The sequence below is a fragment of the Papio anubis genome, chromosome 5, assembly GCF_008728515.1.
Source record: "Papio anubis isolate 15944 chromosome 5, Panubis1.0, whole genome shotgun sequence".
In the NCBI taxonomy this organism is placed as follows: Eukaryota; Metazoa; Chordata; class Mammalia; order Primates; family Cercopithecidae; genus Papio; species Papio anubis.
The window spans coordinates 60,536,606-60,564,311 of record NC_044980.1 but is presented as its reverse complement, the minus strand read 5'-3'; the positions used below and the strand labels follow the sequence as shown (position 1 = coordinate 60,564,311).

Sequence of the window (27,706 nt, the reverse complement as noted above, 5' to 3'; positions counted from 1 at the left end):
CAAGTCACATAATTTGAAGTTCCTCTGCCCATCCCTTTCACATTTAATTAAGAAGGCTTTAGTGTAATTCTGATGTGTTTCCATAGAATAATGACATCTTTACAATTCAAAATTCATCACCGCTCTTAATGTACAACATAGCACAGACATCACAATGGAGGCTAAGAAGCATTACTACTTTACAGAAGTTCAAAGGCCAGTGATTACTGACAGCTCAAAGCACAATAAAGCCATGCAACAGAAACAGATACTAGAGATATCACCTCTTGATTTCTATCTTCAAAATTACCTACCTACCCTGTAAACGTAATACGAATGAAACTCATGTCCTGAATGATGAGATAGTAGACATATTGATCTAGCACATCTGCATGTTTGAAAACTAGATGTTCTTGCCAACATGTTTAAATATTACGATGACAAGCTCAAACAAGCTCTTCTAGTCATGAAACCTGCCAACTGCCACAGTGGAGAGCTCAAACACTGAGCTGCCATTTCTTAAAACCAATCTACTGAATATATGTGGCAAATTTTTAATTCACTATATATTTCTCAGGTAAACTAGAAGTATTACTGAACAGAGAAGTTGTCAATCTCCATATTCACTATCATCTATTTTAGGTCAGTACAAAAGGCTTTCAAATTATAAATTTGCAAATATATGGATTGGTGCCTACGAAAAACAAAAGTGGTGATCACTGGTGATGACCTTAAAAGTTCTTAAAATATTACAGGCTATCTGAAAGGATTAATAGACAAGAAGGTATTTTTCAAAGATAATCTCATGAAGATATGACCAAGCAAAGAATTGTACCAACACACTATTCATCAGTATGACACATTTTGTGCTCATGGATGAGGTTAGGCAAAACTTAAGAACTGAATATGTCTACTGTTTCAAGAGAGACACACTAAGCTGGTGAATGCAATATATATATTAATAGTTCAGTCACGAGTCAGACAGCTCTAAAATGTCAGAGTACCAAAAAAGATTTTCCAGTACTAAATTGACTATCTCAAAAGATCACGATTAATGTAAGAAATAATGGGAACAATGGAATGAGTTGTGGAGAACTGACCAAATACATGGCAAGCATATGATAATAAGTTTATAAGAGGACTGTGCCTGAAAAAAGAACATGCATCAACAGCATTGAAAAACCTATTTGAAGATCACTATTATCTTAATAAATGTGATTAAAAGACCAAAATGCTTCCTTATGAAATAACCAAGTAAGAAGGAAACTGCTATAACTCAGGAGTTCTTAACTTGAGATTCATTACGGTGAGGGCTTTGAGGGGTATGTGAGCCCTTTGGAATTTTACGCATATTTGTAGGTGTATTTTTCTACAAGAGGTACCCACAGCATAAATCAGATTTTCATAGGGTCCTCAGATCCAAAAATGTGACCATCTACTATTTTAAAAGTAGGTCATTATTAATCTATGTACAAATATATAACTGGATTTTGGATAAGTAATACACCATAAATTTAAAATTAAGAAAATATTTTTGACTTTTCTAAATTATAAAAATGTTTTTTTAAATGCAAACTGGAGTTATCCTAATTAAAGGAAATGTCAACCACAGCGTGGATATTGATAGAAGGTCCACATGATAAATATTTCAGGGATCCTAGTGCTATGACAAGAGACTTTATTTATTTATTTTGAGACAGAGTCTCACTCTGTCACCCTGGCTGGAGTGCAGTGGCACAATCTTGGTTCACTGCAGTTTCTGCCTCCTGGGTTGAAGCGATTCTCCTGCCTCAGCCTCCTGAGTAGCTGGGATTAAAGGTATGTGCCATCATGCCCGGCTAATTTTTGTATTCTTAGTTGAGACGGGGTTTTGCCATGTTGGCCAGGCTGGTCTTGAACTCCTGACCTCAGATGACCCACCTGCCTGGGCCTCCCAAAGTGCTTGGATGACAGGTATGAGCCACCACGCCTGGCCTATTTTATTTATTTTTTGAACAGGCTCTGGTTCTATCGCCCAGGCTGGAGTGCAATGGCACAACCTTGGCTCACTGCAACTTCCACCTCCCAGGCTCAAACCATCCTCCCACTTCAGCCTCCCAAGTAGCTGGGACTACTACAGCCTCCCAAAGTGCTGGGGTTGTGGGTATGAGCTGCCACGCCTAGCCTTGCGAAGCCTAGCCACACTACCACACCCAGCTAATTTTTTTGTATTTTTAGTAGAGATGAGTTTTTGCCATGTTGCCTAGCCTGGTCTTGAACTCCTGGGGTCAAGCAATCCTCCTGCCTTGGCCTCCCAAAGTGCTGGGATTACAGGCATGAACCACCATGTCCAGTCAGTGCTATGATAATAGATTTTAAAATCACCTAAGAAAGAAAGGTTAGATTATTCTGAAAGATTTATTTTCCTTGGATTAAAGAGAGATTAAAAATGGTTATATCAGGACATTTCTCTGGACATATTCATATATTATTCCCCTCTGTTTTTTAAAACAAAAGATGGAAGCACCAGGATAAAACATAAAATGTTGAAAGAACCAAACAGTTTTTAAACAAAGGTGACAGAAGCATTTTGGAAATGAATGGGTACATTTTGGGTTATTACAATGATTAGGGCTACTCTGGGATATAAGGATGCTGGATGCACAGGACTGATTCTGCGCATGTTGGGACAACAAAAAGACTGTTCCATGTCCTGCTTGTCATTCATACTCCCTGCTGGACTATTCACATAAATGAAAAAAAACTATCAGTAACTGAGCCGAGAAACTAACCACACTGTACATATTTTTGCAAAGCATTTTTTTTTTTTTTTTTGAGACAGGGTCTCACTTTTTCACCCAGGCTGGAGTGCAGTGAGCACAGCTCACCACAGCCTCGACCTCCTGGGCTCAGGCAATCCTCCTGCCTCAGCCTTCTGAGTAGCTGGGACTACATGTGTGTGCCATCATGCCTGGCTAATTTTTGTATTTTTTGTAGAGACTGGGTTTCACAATGTTGCTGGTCTTGAACTCCTGAGTTCAGGCGATCTGCCGGCCTCGACCTCCCAACATGCTAGGGTTGCGGGTGTGAGCTGCTATGCCTAACCTTGTGAAGCATTTTTTTACACAATTTTAATTTCTAAGACTACAAGTACTAGGATCTACTGTGTAAATCGAAGTGAGATTACTTGTTTTTGAAGTTTCCCAGGAAGTGTTCATCATTTTGGAAAATCATGCCACCATTGTCAGCACTGTTCTAGGACTTGAGCTGACAACATAAACCACTTCAATCAGTTTGCACTTGCTGATGCTCCATTCAGGATTACTTCCACACAGCGCAAACCTCCGGCATACTTCATTATGTCTTACTGCATAGTCATATCCAAGCATTATCACTTGAAAAACACAAAAATTTCTTCCATTTATATTCAGTGAGGACACTGTACTGATTTAAAAAGATTCTCTGTATAAAGACCATTAAGGAAAATCCAAATAAATTGTGGTGTTCAGTCAGGAGTACTGTATGAATGCTGGCTTCTTAGCTATGACAAATGTGCTACTGGAATGGAAGATCTTAGAAGTAGGGGTGACAGGGTGAGGGACAATACAGGCAATCCTTGTATTGTCTTTGCAAGTTTTCTACGAATCTAAAAGTATTCTAATAAAAAGGTTTTTGTTTTCGTCACTGTTGTTTTTTAAGTCTACCTTTAGAGACATATAAAGATTTCAAATTAGGAAAACTGTACCTTCATTTCTCTTACTGTCAGTTTTTTGGGTGGTTTTCTTTTTTTTTTTTTTTTTAAAGTCAAGGTCTTGCTCTGTCACCTAGGCTGGAGTGCAGTGGCACAATCATGGCTCACTGGAATCTCAACCTCCTGGACTCAAGTGATCCCCCCACATCAGCCTCACAAGTAGCTGGGACCAAAGGCATATACCACCATGCCTGGATAATTTTTGTATTTTTGTTTGTTTTCCCATGTTGCCCAGCTGTTCTCAAACTCCTAGACCCAGGCACTCCTTCCACCTTGGCCTCCCAAAGTGCTGGGATTACAGGCATGAGCCACCATGCCTGGCCAATAATAGTATATTTCAACTATTAGGTTGAATTGCTGAACTAGACATTTTCCTATGTTAATAATGGTTAAATGTTAGCAGGTTCATATGGTTCATGCCAGAATAGTCTGAGCCTAATTAAATGGATTGTATTACAAAGTTGAGAATAAATGTACTTTTTATTTTCAGAAATAAAAAATCAGTTTTAATCTACTGCACACATACACCTCCACTCTGCCAAATTCTTTGTATAGTTATATTATCTATGATTTTAATTTGAAGTTAGTAAAGGGAAATGTTACAAAATTATTATTTAAAAATGAGTAAAGAGTCTAAGAGGATTGAAAAATCACTAAAGTAAACAAAGTATTGATAAGCAGAAGAGAGAGATTACAGCACAGTTTTTCTGAGAAATTTATACCAAATTCCTGTGGAAAAGGATTAAAAGGAAAGAGCAAAGTATCTGTAACCTTTCCTTATAGTCTTATTCTTTTTCCATAGGCCGTTATTCAAGAAACCTCTTTCACTGGTAGATGAACCTCCAAGTAAAAATATGTTGTGAAAGAGGACAGGATAAGGAAAACTTTGGTTTTGCAGGAGGCCTATACAATTCTTGAACACATTCAGCTTCTGAAAAAACATGTTAGGAGCAGAAACCTGACAGCAGTCAAAAAGTTTTCTAAAAAAACCAACTGGCAGGTTTACTGGGGGAAAAAAAACTCACCTGTGCACAAATCTGATGCATCACGTGACCAAACTCATGGAAGTAAGTCCTCACCTCGTCGTGTCTCAGGAGAGAGGGACGACCTGCCACTGGCTGTGAGAAGTTCACCACGAGGGCAGCCACTGCCATCATCCGGCTTCCATCAGGCAGAAGGCAGCCAGGCTGGAGACCAAAGCAGGCCGCATGATTGTATTTTCCTTCCCTAGGAGCCAGAAACACGCGTTGACAAGATAGGAAAATTCTCCTCTAGCAACTACATTGGCATGGCCTCTTCCAGTCATTAAGCCCTATCTGTTACCAGAGATGCTTTTAAACATTAATTTACCTTTTAGAAAGTAGGTTATTTTGCCAAAATGGAAAAACTAACGCTAAACAAACAATAACTCCACTATCATTCTGTGTGAACTCCAAAGTTTCTTTTGTTGAAAAATCTCGAGGTAAGAATGAAGAATGCATGTGACACCGACAGCTGACTGTCCAATTTATTTTAATGACGTTCTACTTTTCTTTTTCAAAGATGGGATTATTAAACACTAAACAATGCTGAAACACAAATTTGAAATAAAAGATACAGTTTGACTCACTAGGCAGCCTTTTCATTAAAATCGGAATAAAAAACTGAATTTCAGACAATAAGGTTTTTCCTTTTATTTGAAGAGGAAAGAATCAGTAATCACAATTAAATAAGCTTCTTTTATAAACTAGACAGGCCTTTTTGAAACAGAATGCTTTTAGTTAGCCTGGGAAAATGCATAAATTATACTATCAATTAGTCTATTCTTACATAGTGTGGCATCCGTGATGGTCTTTCCAAAAGCTATTAGACTTCATTCTCCAAAAGCTATCAGACTTCATTCTCCAAAAGCTATCAGACTTCATTCTGGGAGTAGGTGTCCTTTCCCCCTTTTCTTTTGCTCAGAAGACTAATAGTACCTGTTTTTTTTTTTTTTTTTCTTTGAGACAGAGTCTTGCTCTGTCACCCAGGCTGGAGTGCAGTGGCATGATCTCAGCTCACTGCAACCTTCGCCTCCCAGGTTCAAGCAATTCTCCTGCCTTTGCCTCCTGAGTAGCTGGTATTACAGGTGTGCACCACCATGCTGGTTAATTTTATTCTTGTTTTGAGATGGAGTCTCGCTCTGTTGCATAGGCTGGGATGTGGTGGCAAGATCCTGGCTCACTATAACCTTCACCTTCTGGGTTCAAATGATTCTCCTGCCTCAGCCTCTAGAGTAGCTAGGACTACAAGTGCCTGCCACCACACCCAGCTAATTTTTGTTTTTTTAGTAGAGATGGGGTTTTGCCATGATGGCCAAGCTGGTCTCAAACTCCTGACCTCAGGTGATCCGCCCTCCTTGGCCTCCCAAAGTGCTGGGACTACAGGTGTGAGTCACTGTGCCCAGCCTGATTTTTGTATTTTTAGTAGAGACAGGGTTTCACCATGTTGGCCAAGCTGGTCTTGAATTCCTGGCCTCAGGTGATCCACCCGCCTTGGCCTCCCAAAGTGCTGGGATTACAGCCACTGCACCCAGCCAGTACCTGGTCTTTTAAAAACCTATTCTGAATACCCTTTTTAAAAGTCAGTTAGACAAATAAAACAAGTTAATCCCTTTTACCTTCATGAAGAGAACATCTAAGATGACAGGAAGTAAACATTAACTTTAGGTCACTGCTTTCACAAAGATTACTCTGCCACCCATACCAGGGTGCTGGTAGCAATGACCAGATCTCTGAGTACAAAAGAAATTAATGATATCCTGGCAGGGAGACAGCAGAATGAGGTAGCAGGAATTGTTCTTTGACCCTGGAAAGAAAATCTGAGAACAGTTATAGCAGACTCCAATGTTAAAGGATTACTCCTGAAAGAGTTCTTGGGTTAAAACTATATCCTGACACTTTTTAGTTAAAAGTAAGACTCATCTATATTTGGCAGGGTTTTACTTTTAGGTCAGAATAGAAGTGAAAGTAAGTCCATAAATCACCAGGTGCTACGGTTTGGCTGTGTCTCCACCCAAAGCTCATCTTGAGCTGTGGTTATCATAATCCTCACGAATCGTGGGAGGGACCCGGTGGGAAGTAATTGATTCACAGGGGCAGTTACTCCCATGCCAGTCTCATGATAGTGAGTGAGTTCTCACAAGATCTGATGGTTTTATAAGGGGCTTTCCTCCCTTTGCTTGGCACTTCCCCTTCCTGCTGCCACGTGAAGAAGGATGTGTTTGCTTCCCCTTCTGCCATGATTGTAAGTTTCCTGAGGCCTCCCCAGCCCTGCAGAACTGTAAGTCAATTAAACTTCTTTCCTTTATAAATTACCCAGTCTCAGTCAGTTCTTTACAGCATTGTGAGAACGGACTAACACACCGGGATAATCACTTGGGTGCTAAAAGACACTTCTGCCCACCAACTGGATGACACAGTTACTCAACCTACTTTTCAGCACTCAAAGTCAGTGGATTACAAACTTGTATGTATTACTGAATGAGGGGGATACTATCCTCTACTTTGATCTATTTAGTAAAATGATTAGTAATTATAAGAGGTTGACTTTGCTTTAGAAAGTAGCCTGGGGAGAAACAGATCCAAATCCTTTTGTGTCTGATGAAACACTATGGAATCTATAGTTATTACATGCTACAGACACAATTATAACATTTTTTTTGTAATTGTTACCACTGATATCTGGGCAAGATGATTTGCATATATAGTCTTTAATGAATAAAATAATCCTGTAAAAGGATTTTCAGTCCCATATTACAGAGGAAGAAACAGAATCTCAAAGAGGTTACGTCACTCAAGCATTCAAACTCAAATCTGACTGACTGCAAAGGTTTTGCTACTTCTACTAAACTGTGCTGCCTCTCAGCCAGACTGAAGGGAGTGGCCATAGATGATTAGCAGACAGATTACCTAATAAACATTCTGGTGCTCAATTTTATTTTATTTATGTTTTTTGAGTTAAGAGTCTTGCTCTGTTGCCCAGGCTGGAGTGTATTGGCGTGATCTTGGTTCCAGGGTTCAAGCTATTCTCATACCTTGGCCTCCCGAGTAGCTGAGACTACAGATGCCTGTTTAATTTTTGTATTTTTAGTAGAGATGGGGTTTCACCATATTGGCCAGGCTGATCTCGAACTCCTGACCTCAAGTGATCTGCCTACCTCAGCCTTCCAAAATGCTGGGATTACAGGTGTGGGCCACCATGCCTGGGTGGTGGTCAATATTAGATTAAGTAAATGTAGTGCACAAACTAGATGATGATGACAATGACAATAGTAGCAGCTAACTTTGATTAAGCCTTCGCTATGTGCTGAGCAGTCTTCTAAATGCTTTGCATGTATTTAACCAATTTAATCCTTACAATGACCATACAAAGCAGGTACTATTAATATTCCCATTTTATAGGACCTATAATATAGGTAAGAAAACTGGGGCATAGAAAAATTAAGTAACTTATCTAGTAAATGATGATGCCAGACATTCTGGTTTCAGACCCACATTTTAAATCTCTATACTAAGAAGCCCACGTGAGAAATATGAAAGAGTAGTGTCTGTTTTTTAATTAATTTTTTTAGAGATAGGGTCTAGCTCTCTCACCTAGGCTAGAATGCAGCAGTGTGATAATAGCTCACTGTAACCTTAAACTCCTGGACTCAAGTGACCCTCCTGCTTCAGCACAGCTAGGACTACAGGTGTGCACTACCACACCTGGCTAATTTTTAATTACTATTATTATTTTTTTGAGACAGGGTCTCACTCTGTCACCTAGGCTGGAGTGCAGTGTTGCAATCTTGGCTCACTGCAGCCTCCACCTCTGAGGCTCAAGTGATCCTCTCACCTCAGCCTCTCGAGTACCTGGGACTATAGGCATGTACCACCACACCTGCTAATTTTTGTATTTTTTGTAACAACAGAGTTTTGCCATGTTGCCTAGGCTAGTCTTGAAGTCCTAGACTCAAGCAATCCACCTGCCTTGGCCTCCCAAAGTGCTGGGACTACAGGCATGAGCCACCGCACTTGACCTCATTTTTAAATTTTTTGTAGAGACAGGGCCTCACTGTATTGCCCAGGCTGGTCTCAAACTCCCAGCCTTAAGCAATCCTCCCACAGTGTTGGGATTACAGGCATGAGCCACTGTGCCTGGCCAAGAGTAGAGTCTTAAAGTAGGTAGCAGCTGAATCCCTAAGGTCCCTTCCAACAACGTGATCCTCAGTACCTTGGATAGAGGTCCAAATAGAACTGTCCCAATACTTCTCCTGTAGCTTTATCCTTCACAGTATAAAGTGTAACACTCTTGTTCCAAACATGGGCATCTGTCACTTGCTCAAATGAGAGTCCCAACAACTCCTGGTAGGTGTTCAGCAAGCCTTCGGTGACCACCTCAATTGGGAAGTATTCCTTGAGGAACTCTTGGTCTATGGAGTACTTGAGTTCCTCTGTCTGAGTCATGTAGTAATATAGATCCCAGGCATTGATTTTCCCATCATATTCAAAACCCCTGTCTTCACATTCCTTTTTCTTCAAATTCAAAATAAACTCTCGTTCTGCTTCACCCAAGGGTTTTAATTTCTGGCTTAAATCATCTGTGAAGGAAAAGGGAAAAGTTAGTGATCTACTTGCTTTTGGGAGCAAACATACTCATAAATACCACCTGTGTTTTAGCACGGTGCTTCCTCCTTTGCAGTATTCAATACAGAAAAATCAGGGGGAAAGAGGAAAAGGAGGAAAAAAGTGAGGGAGGAAAGCAGGCTCTATTATGGAAGCACACTTTGCTCTTCGGGGTTATTGATTTTATGGTCCTAGCTCCTCTTTTATTTTATTTTTTATTTTTTATTTTTTTGAGACGGAGTCTTGCTCTGTCACCCACGCTGGAGTGCAGTGGCCCAATCTCAGCTCACTGCAAGCTCTACTCCCGGGTTCACACCATTCTCCTGCCTCGGCCTCTAGAGTAGCTGGGACTACAGGCGCTTGCCACCACACCTGGCTAGTTTTTTGTATTTTTTTTTTAGTAGAGATGGGGTTTCACTGTGTTAACCAGGATGGTCTCCATCTCCTGACCTCATGATCCACCCGCCTTGGCCTCCCAAAATGCTGGGATTACAGGCATGAGCCACCGTGCCCGGCCACCCCTTTTTCTTTTAACACCACCAGAACTGGGCCATGAGTTCCTCAACTCATCACCAAAGCTCAAGTTTATCTCAGAGAACACTGACTGAAGAATGTTATTCAGGAAGTAAAGCAACAGTGAAGCCAAAGTCATGTACATGATTATTCTTCAATGCAGTTAGTCGGACTCATAAGAAAGCTAGGAAAAACACATCAGACGTGACCTGTGGTCAATGTTATCTAGAAATTCCTATCAATGGGTTTAGTTTCTCATTACCCCATTTCTATGAAGGTCTATCTGGACACAGCAATTCCAGTTTTTAGCTGGAGAAAGTTCTGAGAACCACAAATTATATTGCTGTGGTCAATTTTTCACTTTACTGCATTTGGCTAAATGAGTATGGTCTTATGTATTTATTTTTTACATTTCTGTTACATATGTTAAGATACAAACGTGCCTGGCTCGGCAGAGGACATGGCAGTTCAGAAGGCAACCCCACAAAGTGAGAGATGGAGGAGCAGCCCGAGGAATACTGTGAAATGAGGAAACTCATGGAGGATACAAAGATACAGTTTTCCATATATGTATGTTTGTGTGTGTGTGCATGTATGTATACACACGCACACGTGTGCACGCGCACGCACACACACACACATATATACAGAGAGAGAGCGAGCAAGTGAGAGAGCGAGAGAGTTTTGCTATGTTGCCCAGGCTGGACTCCAACTCCCAGATTCAAGGGATCCTCAAACCTTAGCCTCCCAAGAGGACACTTTGCATAGGAATATGCCAATCTCAAATTAGAAGGAAAACTCCTTTAAATGAATTAAGTTAGTCAGGTGGTTGCTAAGGAACATTTTAGTGTATGCAATCACCACTGAAGGAAACATTCTCTACAAACCTGTTAACTCTCTTAGCCATTCTCTTTTATACCATGCATCAAACTGTAGAGTAATTACCTGTTCACACTTCTGTTGTTTCCAGGAAGTGACAAATCCATTGAGAAAAGGACCTTGTCTCTTTTTAAAAAATTATCTTTATTTTCAGAGACAGGGTCTTGCTCTGTCACCCAGGCTGGAGCACAGTGGCGTGATCATGGCTAACTGTAGCCTTGAACTACTGGGCTCAAGGGATCCTCCCACCTCAGCCTCCCAAGTAGCTAGAATTACACAGGCACGTCTCACCGTGCCTGGCTAATTTTTAAATTTTTCTGTAGACACAGGGTTGGGGTCTCTTTGTTTCCCACGCTGGTCTTGGACTCTATGCCTCAAGTAGTCCTTCCACCTTGGCCTCCCAAAGTGCTGGGATTACAGGCATGAGCTGCCATGCCCAGCAAAAAGGACCTTGTTTTATTCCTTTCTGTAATCCTACTATTTAGCATACTGCCTAAGACTGAATAGTTATTTCATAAATGTCTCATGAATGAATGAGTGAATTATACAATAACAAATACGTACCATTTATGGTGTTTAAATTTAATATAGTCATTAGATAATAGTTTTTATGTATATTATTTTATATTACAGTTATTAGATAAGTGTTTTTATGTATATTATTTTATATTAGTTCTGTATATTAACAAGTGGTTTCTGGAATATTAAATGTTTTTTGTTTATATATGTTCTATTTTTATGTACGTCATATTTGTCAGCTTATTTTATACAAATTCATAAGCAGCCATGCTATGACTACTAAATCCCTAGTGACAACAGTGAATAATACCAGTAACTTTAGTAACTCTCTGTTAGAACCTACATGTCATATTAGGAATTAGTATAAACAGCCTAAACAAGATATAAGATACAGTGAAGCCAGGCCTATACAGCAATATAAACAATGAGCAGTCCCTAAAACCAAGCATACTTCTAACACATAATAGGTGATCAATATACTTCTCTCGAATGAATGAAAAGTAGGATGTCCTCAAAGGCATATTATGTTCTGAGGCCTTCTGTCCCGTTGACATGGTACAGCAAAACAGTCATAGGAAAAAAAAAAAAAAAAACTAACCTAGAAAGGCTGTTACGCGGCTTGTGCTCTTTGCAGTGTTCATTTCAAGGACGAAGTCAGCATGTGTGCTATAACCGAGTAGTTTGGCTACCTTGGCCCGCAGTGGGAGTAGCTGCTGCAAAATTATGGTGTTTTCCTAGTAATAAACAACAGCAACAAAACAAAGGCTAATCAATAATTTGATCCAAAGCACTAAAAGGAAGAATTATTGTATGTATTTTTAGGTTTGTAAAATTGTCAAATATTTTTAGAGCATTTAAACTTCTGTCCCATTTGGTGTTATAGGCTTTTTTTCCTTCTTTTTGGATTCATGAAATAATTTATGACTTTTTAAACCTCAGGAGATAACTATGAGGTCTTAACAAAATTGTAGGCGCTATAAACTTAGAATGAAAATATATTTTTAATGAATATAGCGAATCCGTATTTATTTTTACTGACAGAACTGCACCTAATACTGGTACTTTAAGTTCTTTTGGACATTTTTATTGTGGTAAAAGACACAAAACATAACATTTTTAATTTCATACCCATTCGTATGGCTACTATTTTTAAAAACACAGAAAATGTGCTGGTGAGGAAATGGAGAAATTGGAACCCTTGCGCATTGCTGATGAGAATGTAAAGTAGTTCAGCTGCTGTAGAAAATGGTATGGTGATTCCTAAAAAAATCAAACCATATGATCCAGCAATTCCACATCTCGGTAAATAACACAGAGAATTGAAAGCAGAGACTCGAAGAGAGATCGACACACCCATATTCACAGCAGCATGATTTATAACAGCCAAAAGATGGAAGCAACCCAAGTGTCCATGGACAGATACACAGGTAAACAAAATGTGGCATACATATACAATGGAATAGAACTCTGCCTTCACAAGGAAGGAAATTCTGACACGCTACAACGTGGATGGTCCTTTAAGGTATGCTAAGTGAAATAAGCCAGATACAAAAAGACAAATATTTTATTATTCCACTTATATGAAGTTCCTAGAGTAGTGAAATTCACAGAGACACAGAATAGAACAGTAACTGCCAGGGTCTGGGGAAAGGGGGTAGTGGGGAGTTAATGCTTAATGGGTACAGTTTCAGTTAAGGAAGACGAAAAATCTCTGCGGGTGGATGGAGGTGATGGCTGCAGAAAAATATAAACATATTCTCAATGTGAATATACTTAATGCCACATGCTATGATCTGAATGTCCCCCAAAATTCACGTGTTGAAACATAATCCCTTTTGTGGTAGTGTTAAAAGGCAGGGCCTTTTGGGAAGTGACTAATGAATTAGTTCCTTATAAAAGGGCTACAGCTAAAGAACTTGGGCCTTTTCTGCCTTCCCCCTTCTGCCATGTGAGGACACAGAAAAAAGGCCCTTTCTAGACACTGAATGCTGGTGCCCCTCGATCTTGAATTTCACATCCTTCAGAACTGTGAAAAATGTGTATAGTGCATAAATTACTTCATCTGTGGTATTTTGTTATAGCAGCACAAATGAACTAAGGCACCATAAAATTCTGCTTTTAAAAATGTTTCAGGGATTTTTCCCAAGTTAACATTACAAATATGTTTTATATTTTATTTGTATTACAAATACAAAAATTGATATTATTTTATTATTTTCTTAACAATGAAATAAAAAATAATTCTCCTAGAGGAAGTAAATAAATGTTAAAGTAAAAGAAAAAACTAACCCCAATAATCAAATCAGCAAATTATTTACAGACTGATTTCTAAGGAAAATCACACACGGCGGTCACACTACCTGCATTCAAAATTTGGTTCCACCATTTACTAGTTACCTGATCTTGGGCAAATTCTGGAGCTTTCTGAGCCTCAGTTTTCTCATTTGTAAGATGTGGAAAATAAAAATACCTACACTGGAGAGTAATCATGAAGATTCAAATGAGAATATATGTAAAGTACTTAGACAAATGCCTGGCACATAACCAAACACTATATAATTATCTGTTATAATTATTATTATTTTAAAACTAAAATGGAAACACAGAATAGAGAAACACACATAACGCAATTCTCCAAGTTCTAAAATTAAATAGTTTAATTAGATTTTCTTTCATTTTTTGGAGTTTCTCCAGATCTTCTCTCTAGACTGCCAATTTTCTCTTAGTATCTGTTCTCCTATTTTTTCTTTTAGTAATAGAACTCTGAATTTTTTTTTTTTTTTTTTAAGTTTTCACAGAGGTGAGGTCTTGCCATATTGCTCAGGCTGGTCTTGAACTCCTGGCCTCAAGCAGTCCTCTTGCCTTGGCCTCCCAAAGTGTTGGGATTACAAGTGTGAGCCACTGTGCCTGACTGAACTCTGAATGTTTGCTGGACACATGGTTACCTAATTATGTTTCCCAGCCTTCCTCAAAGCCAGCTGTGGCCATGTGATACTCAATGGGACAATGGGATGTGAATGAAGTAATAAGTGAAATTTCTGGGTCATGTCTGATGGATCTTTGCCGCAGGCTGTGAACTGAAAATGACAACAATGACCCTGAAAGCCACATACTGAGGATGGTAGAGCTGTCTTCCACCTCTGGACCACTCACCTCTTGACTTACAGTTACAAGACAAATCTCTTTTTTTTCCAAAATAGTGGTGAAATCTGCCATTTTAGCCATGTAAAATTCAACGGCAATAATACTCATTCCGTTGTGCAACCACTACCATGATCTGTTTCTAAAACTCTTCCATTACCCAAACAGAAACTCTGTAACCATTAACTCCTCAGTCTTCCCTCTCCCCATTCCCTGGTAACCTCTAATCTACTTTCTGGAAAGATAAAACTTTTATCTTATTTGAGTTACTGTGCTTTTGACTTCTGTCAAGTCCCTTAGCCTGGACCCTGACATATGTAGAGATGAATACCAGAAATCAGTTGCTACTAACAATAAAAATGAAAAATGTACAGGAATGGAAGGTAAGGACCCAGACACTGCAGGTTGGGAAGCAGGTTCTCATTATACCATGGGCATTTGTGAAAACTGTTGCTTGCCATAACTCAGAAGGCAGGCCACGTACCTACGGAGTCTTAGTCTAGAGAAATTGTTTGGGAAAACTAATACTGTTGGGAGGTGTTTTTTGGCATTTGTTGCTTTTTGAAAGATTACATGGGAGAGATGAACTTGGGTGAGAATTGGCCAGTTTCTAAAGATGGAAGGAAAAGAATTCTGCTCAGGGAGGTTCTGCCTATGGCCTACAATCTTCAGATGGTTGGAAAAGCCAATTGCTCTGTATTCCTAGTGTCAGGAGAAAAGGCTGTCACTCAGAGTTACTGAACTGCAGACATGACTTTGAGAATGCTGCCTTCCTCTTGGCCGGGCGCGGTGGCTCAAGCCTGTAATCCCAGCACTTTGGGAGGCCGAGACGGGCGGATCACAAGGTCAGGAGATCGAGACCATCCTGGCTAACCCGGTGAAACCCCGCCTCTACTAAAAAATACAAAAAACTAGCCGGGCGAGGTGGCGGGCGCCTGTAGTCCCAGCTACTCTGGAGGCTGAGGCAGGAGAATGGCGTGAACCCGGGAGGTGGAGCTTGCAGTGAGCTGAGATCCGGCCACTGCACTCCAGCCTGGGCGACAGAGCGAGACTCCGTCTCAAAAAAAAAAAAAAAAAAAAAAAGAGAATGCTGCCTTCCTCCACAAGCTCACTATGTTCAGAGGGCCTGAAAACAGACTTCACTAAATGGATAATGATGGATAAATGGATAAATTCAGAAGCCAGTATATAAGATTTGGCAAGTTTAAGAACGATGACCAAAAGTGATATTTGGGTATAGTTATTTTGACATGCATCTGATTAGAGGCAAACAGACAAGAAACCTACGTTTTTGAGGAGGCTGTATTACCAAAGATATCGTAAGTCTGGCTTACAAAAGTTTGTGATTATTTGATCCCTAAAGCAACCCTTGGGATTCTACCTGACATTAGCAGGACCAGCAGTCCACTGCCAAGATATGGTCATCAAGGATAATGGACAAAAACAATTCCCTGTGGGCAAAACTGGGGGCCATAGAGTACAATTGATAAAGGAATTCTTGTGAGAAAGTAGATCCAAGTTTAGCCCAACAAGCTAACCAAGAAACTTCAACACAGTACAGAATCTTCACAATTCCTGAGGAGTTTGAAAGTTTTGGAAAATTGCTATGAGCTCGCTATGTTTCCCAGCCTTTCTTTTTCCAAATGGGACTTTTTAGTGTGGTTATTCTTTTCCTATGCCATCACTGGGGGTGTTGGGGAGGGTGTGGGGGTGAGGAGCTGATAACTTGTCTTTCCTTTTATAGTTTGCTGGATTACGAGAAGCTACAACCAGGGAGGACCGTATCCACCCAGAGATCCTGGTCTTTGAGCTTCAGGCAGTAACTGGGAATTAACAAATGGTGAATGGGTCCTATGTAAGGAAAAAAGGGTCCTCATGGTTACTTGGATAGCTAGAGAGGCAGATCATGGTAGAACTGGCTAGATGACTGAGAATCCCTGTCTACTTCTTCCTTTTTTCTTTTTCATATTAAACCAGGACTTATCAGTGCTGGATTGCTGATTTAGGAGAGAAGCAACTTCTAATTTGTTTAACCCATTCTATTTTTATTAGAACAGCTTATCCTGTGATCACACCAAGCAGGTTGTCAATGAGCAATGAAAAAGCTAAAAGTCTTGTAAGTCTGAGGAATTAGAGATACAGTGCACACACACAGGAATAGCAGTCTCTGAGCTGACTTTGACATTGGTGAACAAAGTAAACCCTTTTCTTAAAATATTCCATTAAAACAAAAGAAAGACAAACATTTATAATACCTCTTTGCACCTTGTATTAAAAGCCATTTCCATCCTTCTTCTGGTTTCAGGGATACAACATTTCTTCATGACAGGGAAATAGTGTGGATATTTTAAGGTAATTTTATACTTGTCATCATCTGTCTTTTCTAAACTATCAATGAAATCATCAGGAAGAGCACCTGCAAAAAATCATTTTCTCATATATCAAATTTTCCACTCATTGCTGGTTTATTTAGCATTGGCATGGTGCCTTTTAGTAGCTCTAGGAATTTTGTGGAGTAACTGAAATTCAAGTAAAATAATGACAATCCTTTAAATATCATTTTGATGTTGCTGGAATGGTGGTAGCTGTTAGAAGCCAGGTGCCTTGGGAGATGGTAATTCAAAATATGAATAGGTTTCAGTAAACTTGTGCAAATGATGTTTCAGTGGAGAAGAGGCAAAATTAAGTGAAGAAAGACCCAGGATGGCTGGGCATGGTGGCTCACGCCAGCACTTTTGGAGGCCGAGGTGGGTGGATCACCAGGTCAAGAGATTGAGACCATCCTGGCCAATGTGGTGAAACTCTGTCTCTACCAAAATTACAAAAATTAGTTGGGCGTGGTGGCACGTGCCTGTAGTCCCAGTTACTCGGGAGGCTCAGGCAAGAGAATCGCTTGAACCAGGGAGGCAGAGGTTGCAGTGAGCTGAGACTGCGCCACTGTACTCCAGCCTGGCGACAGACAGAGACCCCGTCTCAGGAAAAAAAAAAAAAGAAAAAAAAAAAAAAAAGACCCAGGACTGAATAAGAAGAGACTAGTTTAAGATACAATGCAGGAAACATTGCAAGTCAAAAAAAAAAAAAAAAAAAAAAAAATTTAAGGCACTGAAGGCTGTTAAACACAAGTATAAACTACCAAGAAAAATTATGAAAAAAAAAAAAAGATTATTAAGTCCCCTCTGGACTGTCTCTAGAAATTGTATATACTCTCATTAGCCTAAAATCTAATTTTGGTTAGTTTGATTGTCTCTTCTGTAGAAGGGGTGGTGGGCTTAGGTACTGGATCATGTTTAAAATAATTATTTGAACGATGATTTAGAAATTTTGTATCTGGAAAGTAAAACAAACTGTGAGGTAACATTATTTGCCTAAATTATATGATTTAATCTAGAAAAATAATAAAACTTACCAAGTTCAGCCTTGGAAAATACAAGGAAGGTATCATCCTCATTGAGGTTTTTGTTAAAATCAATACATAGCTCACTCATTCTTTTCTTCATTGATTTGATTTCCTGAAAGGAAGATAAAAATACAGGACATTAGCAATAAAAAGAAACTCATTTTGTGTAGGGCACGGTGGCCCATGCCTGTAATCCCAGCAATTTGGGAGGCCAAGGCGGGTGGATCATTTGAGGTCAGGAGTTCGAGACCAGCCTGGCCAACATGGTGAAAGCCCGTCTCTACTAAAAATACAAAAATTAGCTGGGTGTGGTGCTGTGTGACTATAATCCCAGCTACTTCGGAGGCTGAGGCAGGAGAATTGTTTGAAAAAAACAACTCGTTTTTATCACCATTAATCGAGTTTCACTTTTACATGAGTATTGACTTCTGCGCCCAAACTCCAGGAAGTACTTCTGTAGATATGTGCTTGATAAAATAGGTTTCTGCAGTCCACTATGTCATGTCCACGTGTATCTGTGTGTAGCATTTACAGAAAGGCAAGCCTGGTGATGTCTTGGAAATTAGTTGTGAATTTGAAGAATAAATTTAGGAGGTACAGTAAACGGCAATATACTGCACATAGTACATACACAATAAATAGTTTCTGAGTGAATGAATAAATCTAGCAGCACATTACCAATTAGCAAATTTCTAATCGTTTCCAATTCAAAATTTTAATTCAGCAATCAGCATCTGGTTATGAAGTAAACCAAGAGATAAGAGCTGAGTAATTCATTCTATTGTTGCTTCGGGGAAAAGGTGATGTTTTAGTTTTATAGAGCTTTTGTAAACAAAGATGATTTATAGACCCTAAGATTCGCATAAAAAGTACTAGGAGGGAGATCAAACGAAGCAATAAGAAGGAAACCACCAGAAAAAAAAACCAAAAAAATCATGATACAATTTTATTAATCTGTCCCATTCTTCTAACAATGTTACACAATGAAATTTACTGCTTCTCAAAGTGTGGCCCTGGCTAGGAGCATCACCATCACCTAAGTTGTTAGAAACGCAAATTCTTGAGACCCCAACACTAAACCTACTAAAGTGCCAACTCTTAAGAGTCGAGTCCTATAATCGGAGTTTTAATAAGCCCTCCGTGTAATTCTGATGCACACTAAATTTGACACTACTGACCTAACACATTGTTCAGTGGTGTTTTCCGATACTCTCCTCAACCCCCTTTCTACCTCTGCCCCACTTTGCAGCGCCCATGTAGTTCAGATAGGACCTGATCCTATCTGCAACTCTAGGGGTGTGACTTCTGCACCAGTTGGGCCGTCATTCTAACCCCATTGCCCTCGAGACTGTTCAGATAACCCAGGCCTGGCATTCCATTGACTAAAAGGGAATTCAGGATTAACCACAGGATCCACTCTGGGCCATTAAGACATGAGGAGAAGTTTACTAGTGGCTTCTCTATGTCCTTCTGGATGGTGGAGTTTTTAGATTTATAGCCACTTTAGTAATGAAAGGAAGCCAGTCTTTAGATAAAACTAACACCGAGGAAGACAGAGTAGAGAAATAGAAAAATCAGATGGCCAATGACTCCACTGTGCATCAGGATCAAACCAACCCATGCAGCTCACCCCTTGATCTTCCAGTTATGCAAGCAAATAAATCTCATTTAAATAGGGTTTTGTTAGCTGCAACCAAACATATCTTAACTAACACAGTGTTCATGCTCCAAACAGAATTAAGAATTGACCGGGAAAGCAAAGGGTCAGGTAAGTGAGATCAATCACATTTCTCCTCTAACTAGGTGAAGGAAGAGGATACAAGGTGATCAAAGGGCTTTAGGTGGGAGAAAGGTACCCATATCTCAGTGGTGCCTGTGGTCATAGCTAACATGCTGACAACACTTGATTTGGATTTCTTCCAAACTTATTCCCAGTCCTGCGGGCTAGAAGAATGACCTGGAAATAAATCATGGACTGTATTTCCTTTCCAAGAAGAAATTTCTGGAGCCAAATTTATTTTTGAACCTGGAAGACTTGACTGGCATCAGACAAAAGGAAAACTTTGAGAGGCATCTTTCAGCAGCTAATCTCTTTTTTTTTTTTTTTTTTTTTGAGACGGAGTCTCGCTCTGTCGCCCAGGCTGGAGTGCAGTGGCCGGATCTCAGCTCACTGCAAGCTCCGCCTCCCGGGTTCACGCCATTCTCCGGCCTCAGCCTCCCGAGTATCTGGGACTACAGGCGCCCGCCACCTCGCCCGGCTAGTTTTTTGTATTTCTTAGTAGAGACGGGGTTTCACCGTGTTAGCCAGGATGGTCTCGATCTCCTGACCTCGTGATCCACCCGTCTCGGCCTCCCAAAGTGCTGGGATTACAGGCTTGAGCCACCGCGCCCGGCCTCAGCAGCTAATCTCTTTTCTCTTAAGGGGCATGTATTAAACATAGGATACTCCATTCCAAAGTTTAAAAACTCTCCATCGGTAAGGATTTTATAATCAGTGCCCCATCTCTGTATGACCAAGGGAGTGAAAAGACAAACCAACTACTAGGACCTGAAATCAGCTCTTAAAGAATGTAAAACAGGGTAGGGAAAATAAGCTCACCCAACACACATGAAACAAATAAAACTTGTACAAGGTTAAAGAACAATTTTAAGTTATCAGTTGTTTGTCCGTCACCAAACAGACTCCTGAGGTTAACTCCTGAGGTTAACAGGAGTTGTAGAATGTAAAACCACTAAATACATTGTAGATGAATTTGTATTATGGGTTATTTTATTATAAGCCATCTGTTTCCCTATTTTCTGTTTTTTGTTGCACAAGTTGAATATCCCTTATCCGAAATGCTTGGGGCTTGAAACATTTCAGATTTTGGAGTTTTCTGGAGTTTGAAATATTCCCATTATTACCAGTAGAGCACACCTACCCATAAAACCTGAAATGCTCCAATGAGCATTTCCTCTGAGCATCATGTTGGCACCCAAAAGTTTCAGCCTGAGGAGCATTTTGGATTTCTGGATTAGGGACGTTCAACCAGTATTTTGTTTTATTTATTCATTTCTTTTTCTGGTAGGAAAAGGAAACTCACATTCTGTACTTGTTCAGGAAGATGGAGCCCATTTCTTTTCCCCATTTTAATGGACTTTTCCAAGTATCGTCTGGCCTCAGGTTTTATCTTCCCCAGATCACAGGTTTCCTGAAATTAAAGAGCATGAAAACCATTGCTGTTGAAACACTGCAGATGTAAATTATAAACTATGAGGCCACAGCAAATTTATTCATCATCTCTGTTGGGTTATGAAGCACATAGGTGATTACGAGGCAGGCCCTATTGAAGACCTAATTTCTTTTATGCTTTAGTGAGGTCCTGCTCATTTAAAACAGAAACATTAAATAAATAAAAAGCTAAATAGAATTTCCTTGCCTTGAATCAAAATCAGGAGTGCCTGTACCACTTGACAGTGTGATAACAGAAGCATTTGCATAATCTAATTCTGAGCATTCTTTATGACTGAGTGGTCTTTTTCACAAAACATATTTCTTATCACAAATCATCTGGATTTAATTTTCTATCATTTGCTAACCTGGTTCCAACTTGAAAGGCAGGAATAGAAATAATGGGTAAATTCTACATAAATGCACAGTGGGACCCTTTTGCCAATAAACCAAACAGGGAGAGCTGGATAAAGCCCCAGCAAAAGCCTTCTAACACTTCAAAAATGCCTTACTGTCATTTTCCAAGAGAGACCAAGGGACTACAGCAAGCTGCACAGAAACAAATATCTGGGGAAAATGAGTCAGCACTGCACAAAGAGGAGGAAAGCTGGACAGTAAATTTGAATCTATATGCAGTAGCACAAACAACACTCACTGAAAAGAACAGAAGGCCATGGAGGGGAATGGAAAATTCCCCCAGCCACAGCAAGGTAATAAAGACACCAGATGTTTCTCTAAAGCAGGTGGCAGAAAACACATGGCACATCTGGATGGCCGGGTAGTTAGTGGTTCCTAAGAAGAAATGGACTCTGGACAGATTCGGCAGGTGTAATGGATTCAGTTTGGTTGAAAGCCAATGAGGGACTTCTGTTTCTAAAGCCTTATAGGCCTTCTATTGGTTAAACATTCTCTCCATGACAGACCCAGGCTGTTCAACCCTGAGCATCCCTAATTTCCCAACTAATTAAATCTGTAAAAAGATTATGTTTAGCTTAGAGACTGCATTTCAGATTGTTGGTGCTAGATCTGCGCTGCAGTAATTTTGCAATTGTATATCTTTTGTTGCAGCAGGTAACAGAGTTGTATTTTAACTTAATACTACTTAATACAGCCAACTGTATCTCACTTTGCCTACTAAAAAATTATTTTAGTTTACTTTTTTGGGGACAGTCTTGTTCTGTCACCCAGGCTGGAGTGCAGTGGTGCGGTATCAGCTCACTGCAACCTCTGCCTCCCAAGTTCAAGCAGTTCTCATGCCTTGGCCTCCCAAGTAGCTAGGATTACAGGCATGTGCCACCACGTCCAGCTAATTTTTGCATTTGTAGTAGAGATGGGGTTTTGCCATGTTGGCCAGGATGGTCTCAAACTCCTGGCCTCAAGTGATCCACCTGCCTCGGCTTCCCAAAGTGCTGGGATTACAGGTTTGAGTGACCATGCCTGGCCAACAAATAATTTTATGTCACAGTACTAAAGCATTTGTTGTGCATATATTTACTCTGAGGATATCCTCAGTGGAGGCAGAAAATAGGCTCCTTTTTCCACAGAAACCACTCTTTGTGTCCCTGGAGAATTTGTGCATGCTGGCATGACTGGAGTTGGAACCCTCCCTAGCTAGTATTAGTGCACAAAGGGATGCTAGCAGCAGGTGCCTGCAAAGGGAAGAAACCCACAATGGCCAGGGAGCTAACTGGGCTATGGGCTGGTTCCCTCAGGGTGGCCAGCAGTTCCAATCACAGTGTTTGTACGGATGTGATTAACTTGGGTTGATCTAGGCTGGCTTTAGTAGTGCCAGGAAGTCTGTCCTGTAGTGTGAGGCACAGCAACAGGAATCTCTAGACAGTGTAATACTGCAAGCTGTAGAGCTAGGGAGAATCCAGGCTGTAGTTATGTGCAGGGGAGTTGGCAGGAATCCTTGGTGAGAAGGGCCTGGCAAGAGTTGGGTAAGTTGTTAAGGACCCAGGTGAGCAGGCTAAGGTCCAGAGCAGAAGGCCATCCCAGCAAGGAAAGGAGCCAGTGAGAAGCTAAGGATACAGGGGGACAGCTGTGTGTGTACTTGGGTTCCTGGGCCACATTTGGCCATGAGCTCAGGACACAGACTCATGACAAAGCCTCAACAGCTGAAGAATGCAGAATTCCTACCCTATAGCTATGCTTGATGAGGATGGGCTCTCATACTAGGTAGGCTGCAACCTGCCATATCAGCATGTAGCAGGGCTGCTATTTTAGAAAGCCTAAAATATATTCAGGATATGAACTCAAAACTCATAGTCTATGTTAAAGTTAAAACTACTTATTCCCAAAATAAATGATACAGGTGCAAACAGGTAGAAGGATAGTCTGAGAAAAATCAGCCCTGAATTAGGTCTAATTAAAATATGACTAATTAGGCTGGGAGTAGTGGCTCATGCCTGTAATCTCAGCACTTTGGGAGGCCGAATCGGGTGGATTACTTGAGGTGAGGGGTTTGAGACCAGCATGGCCAACACAGCAAAACCCCATCTCTACTAAAAATACAAAAATCAGCCCGGTGTGGTGGCGTGTGCATGTAATTCCAGCTACTTGGGAGGCTGAGGCAGGAGAATCACTTGAACCCAGGAGGTGGAGGTTGTAGTGGGCTGAGATCGCGCCACTGCATTCTGGCCCAGGTCTCAAAAAAAAAAAAAAAAAAAAAAAAAAATATATATATATATATATATATATATATATATATAAATTTATACATTGTATGACTGATTAACTGTAATGAAATCTTTAACTTACCACAAAAATGACACAACAGAAATCTGACTAATTATAACCAGACACTCCTTGCAACGCAGACACAGGTCTTGGGAAATCCCCGGAGTTCTCTGGTAGGAGTAAGGCACTTCTAAAATGTGCTTCTTAAGCACATTCCTCTCCCAGAGTTGATCATAGTAATATTCTCTTACAATCCCCAGGCAAGGTCAGAATTACTGCCCAAGGATTTTCTAAGAGGGAATCAGCCAACACTTCCAGACTGTCTTGCTGTAATTGCACCTTCCTTCCTAACAAAAATTTCTCCCCTTGAATCTCAGCCAGGCCATAGACCTCTTTAGGTGAAGTTTTTCTGCTTAAAGAGTAGAGGGCTAAAGTTTCAGAAGTGATTTTTAAATTTATATGATCTGACAGTATGGAACCTTATTTCAGTCTCTGTGGTGAAAAGATTTAATTTTCCCCTAACTTCCTCCTGTAACAAAGAGTTTTAATATGAATGTGTATTCTCTCTCTCTCTCTGCATCTCTCTCACAAGTATGATTACATATTCACATTACAGACAAGAAAACTGAGATTAAATGATTTTCCCAAGATCATATATCTATCTAATGGTTCAAAATAGCAAAACAAACAAACAAAAAAAACAACACTACAAATTCTAGTTTAATGTTTTTCCCAATGTACCATACTACTTACTATAATACCATCCTTAATCATTCTTTAAAATTTTATCACAAAAAATTGAGTTTATTATTATTTTTGAGACAGGGTCTCACTCTGTCACCTAGGCTGGAGTACAGTGGTGTGATCATGGCTCACTGCAGCCTTGAACTCCTAGGCTCAATAGATCTTCACACCTCAGCCTCCCAAGTAGCTGGGATTACAGGCACATGCCACCACATCTGGCTAATTTTGGTATATTTTGTAGAGAAGGGGTTTAATCACGTTGCCTAGGCTGTTCTAAAACTCCTGAGCTCAAGTGATCCACCTGCCTCGTCTTCCCAACCTGCTGGAATTACAGACATGAGCCACCATGCCTGGCCAAATACTGAGTTTCTTAATTTCCCCCAAACCCTCCCCACCTTGTGTCTCATGACTTTGTCTTTTTCTTCACAAGAACTTCGTATTTTCTGTTTCTAAAATATGAAATAAAAAATTATTTCAGTGGGATTTTCTGTACTATACAAAGGAGAAATTACAAGGCCGTTAAAAGAACTATGAAGATTAAGATAATATATTTCTCTGAATATCATTTTAAAAATGAATTCAGGGCTGGGCAAGGAGGCTCATGCCTATAATCCCAACACTGTGGGAAGCTGAGGTGGGAGGATCAATTGAGCTCAGTTCACCAGCCTGGGAAACATGGCGAAACCCTGTCTCTACAACAACAAAAAAATACAAAAATTAGCTGGGCATGGTGCTGTGTGCTTGTAGTCTTAGCTACTTGGGGGGCTGAGGTGGGAGGACTGCTTGGGCCAGGAGGCAGAGGTTGCAGTGAGCCAAGATTGAGCCAATGCCCTCCAGCCTGGGCAACAGAGTGAGAACCTGTCTCAAAAAAAAAAAACAAATAGAATTCAGGACTGGGCGTGGTGGCTTATGCCTGTAATCCTAGCAGTTTGGGAGGCCAAGGCGGGAGGATCACTTGAGCCCAGGTGGTTCAGGCTGCAGTGAGCCATGACTGAGCCACTGCACTCTGGCCTAGGTGACAGAGTGAGAACCCACCTCATTTAAAAAAAAAAAAAAAAAAAGAATTAGGAACTCTGAATTTGCTAAGAAATTCTAACAGGATAAGAGAGCCGGGTGTGGTGGCATGTGCCTGTAGTCCCAGCTACTTGGGAGGCTGAGGTGGGAGAATCACTTGAGCCTGGGAGGCGGAGGTTGAAGTCAGCTGAGATCGTGTTACTACGGTTCAGCCTGGGTGACAGAGCAAGACTTTGTTTGTAAAAAAAAAAAAAACCACACAAAACAAAAAAACAAAACAAAAAACCCAGAAACAAAAAACAAAAACCCAAACCAAAAAAATTAAACTAAAATAGAGAAATAACTAATTGTATTATATTTGTAATTTAGTTCTTCTGCTCCCCCTTACTCCCAGCCCCAGTCCATGACATTTACTGTAAGGTTGCTATCTTACTACACTGTGAAGAGGACATTCTTAGGTAGTTGTCTATACTCCTGGGCTAGGGGGATATAGCCAACACCCCTTGCTGACTACTAATTCAATATGCCATCGCAAGATTCACTGCTTCTGTGAGCCACAGTGTGAGGCTGCTTAAGTGAGGCATCACACTGCATGAAGATACATTTTCACTGAGGCTAGTTCAGTTCAACATACATTTACTGAGCTCCTATTTATTCCTAGCACTAACGAAACAAAAAAGAATATTCTTAAAGAGCCTGAAGTCACATGAAGGAAAAGAAAGACATATTACTAGATAACATCAATATCACACAGCAGGTTTAAAAAATAGGTAAGTACTTGGAAAAAAGGGGGGCACAAAAGAAGGGTGCCTGGCCAATGGGGAAACTAAGCCAAGGTAGTTGATGCTTTATATCTGGATCCCTAGGCTTTTAAGACCCAACAAAATTACAAGTTTAGTAGTATTGATTATGATCAATGACTAGACTTACATATTTCAAAAATCAGGAAGACATGGAAAATAAAAGGAATTAAATTGTAAACGAATTTGGAATATCATTCTTTTTTTTGGTTTTTGGTCACTGTTTTACGATACTGGTTCTTTTTTTTTTTTTTAACTTAATTTTAAAATTTTTGTTTGTTTATTTATTTATTTAGAGACCGGGTTATGAGACTGGCTAATTTCTGTATTTTTGGTAGAGACGAGGTTTCGCCATCTTGCCCAGGCTGGTTTGGAACTCCTGGGCTCAGGCCATCTGCTCACCTTGGCCTCCCAAAGTGCTGGGATTTCAGACATGAGCCACCATACCTGGCTGGTTTTGGTTCTTGTATTTTAATTTGGAGCTGGGTCTCCATGGCTGGTCAAGTAGGAGAGATTACATAAATGTTTAAAATCATATACTCAATCTCATGACCTATTCATCTGCACTGTAACATTAAAGTTTTCCTATTTAAATCACTAATTGGCTCAGATGAATTGGCAAGACCAAAGCTTGCCACTCTAAAAAAAAAAAAAAAAAAAAAAATTACAATAGATCACTGTACTCCTCAAATTTAGCTTGCATAATTCAGCCTCTATTTCATGAAAGAATTCCTCTTGTGCATTTATTCCTTAGCAGGCCACTGGAATAGAATATGCCTGATTGTTTTGACATGAAGACACTGTACATTTTTCTCACCAAAATGGCTGGAAAGAGCAGGTACGAAATCTTCTTTGATGTTTGTTGGCTTTTTAAAAGCCAACGATTGTGAAGCCCTTGTAAGAACTGGGAAATACTAATACCTGCAGTCATAACTGCAGGTTTGTGACCCTTGGCCTTTCTTTTAGCTTAAAAGGATGAGGAAGTCCTTGTTTTCACTGCTTTTTCTTTGTCTTTTTTTTTCTTGGTGGAATTAAGGATACATTTAATATATGTTAAATTTTTATGTGAAACCTGGTATCTGCAAATGAATATAACTATATATATGTAGTGAGGACAAATTAAATCCCCCCTGAACTTATAAAATAGGACATTAATAATACCATTGCATTTACTTATGCAACAGGTAAGCTGTGCAAAAAATAACTACTCTTTTGAATTTTGTGATAAACAATTTTTTCCAGTTTTACCACTTATATATTGTACAGTGTTGCTTCTTTTTGAGCTTTATAAAGTATCATATTGCATGCAGTATTCTGCAATTTCTTTCCTTTACTTTTACTAAGATTCAACTATAGTGTTCCATGTTGTTATACTTATTTATTTTAATGCTATAAAATATTCCATTGCATAAATGTACCACAATTTATAGATCCATTTTCTTGCTGATGGGAATCTGGGTTGTTCAATATTATCTT

The 27,706-nt window shown here is 39.9% G+C and overlaps 1 protein-coding gene across 7 annotated transcripts in view; it reads right to left on the bottom strand.

The window, feature by feature from the left end:
* Window positions 1-27,706, bottom strand: part of NLN (neurolysin) — a 99,501-nt gene that overhangs the window by 27,862 nt on the left and 43,933 nt on the right. For all 7 annotated transcript variants that reach the window (XR_004183964.1, XM_017959591.2, XM_017959593.3 and 4 more), the window contains 6 exons: window positions 20,866-20,973; window positions 17,792-17,894; window positions 16,641-16,801; window positions 11,843-11,978; window positions 8,942-9,308; window positions 4,735-4,936 (listed from right to left, as the gene is read on the bottom strand). Coding sequence is in view for 6 of the 7 variants with exons in the window: in XM_017959591.2 (XP_017815080.2) it covers window positions 4,735-4,936; window positions 8,942-9,308; window positions 11,843-11,978; window positions 16,641-16,801; window positions 17,792-17,894; window positions 20,866-20,973 (1,077 nt within the window). In the remaining variant the exon portion in view is untranslated. The remainder of the gene's footprint in view (window positions 1-4,734; window positions 4,937-8,941; window positions 9,309-11,842; window positions 11,979-16,640; window positions 16,802-17,791; window positions 17,895-20,865; window positions 20,974-27,706) is intronic.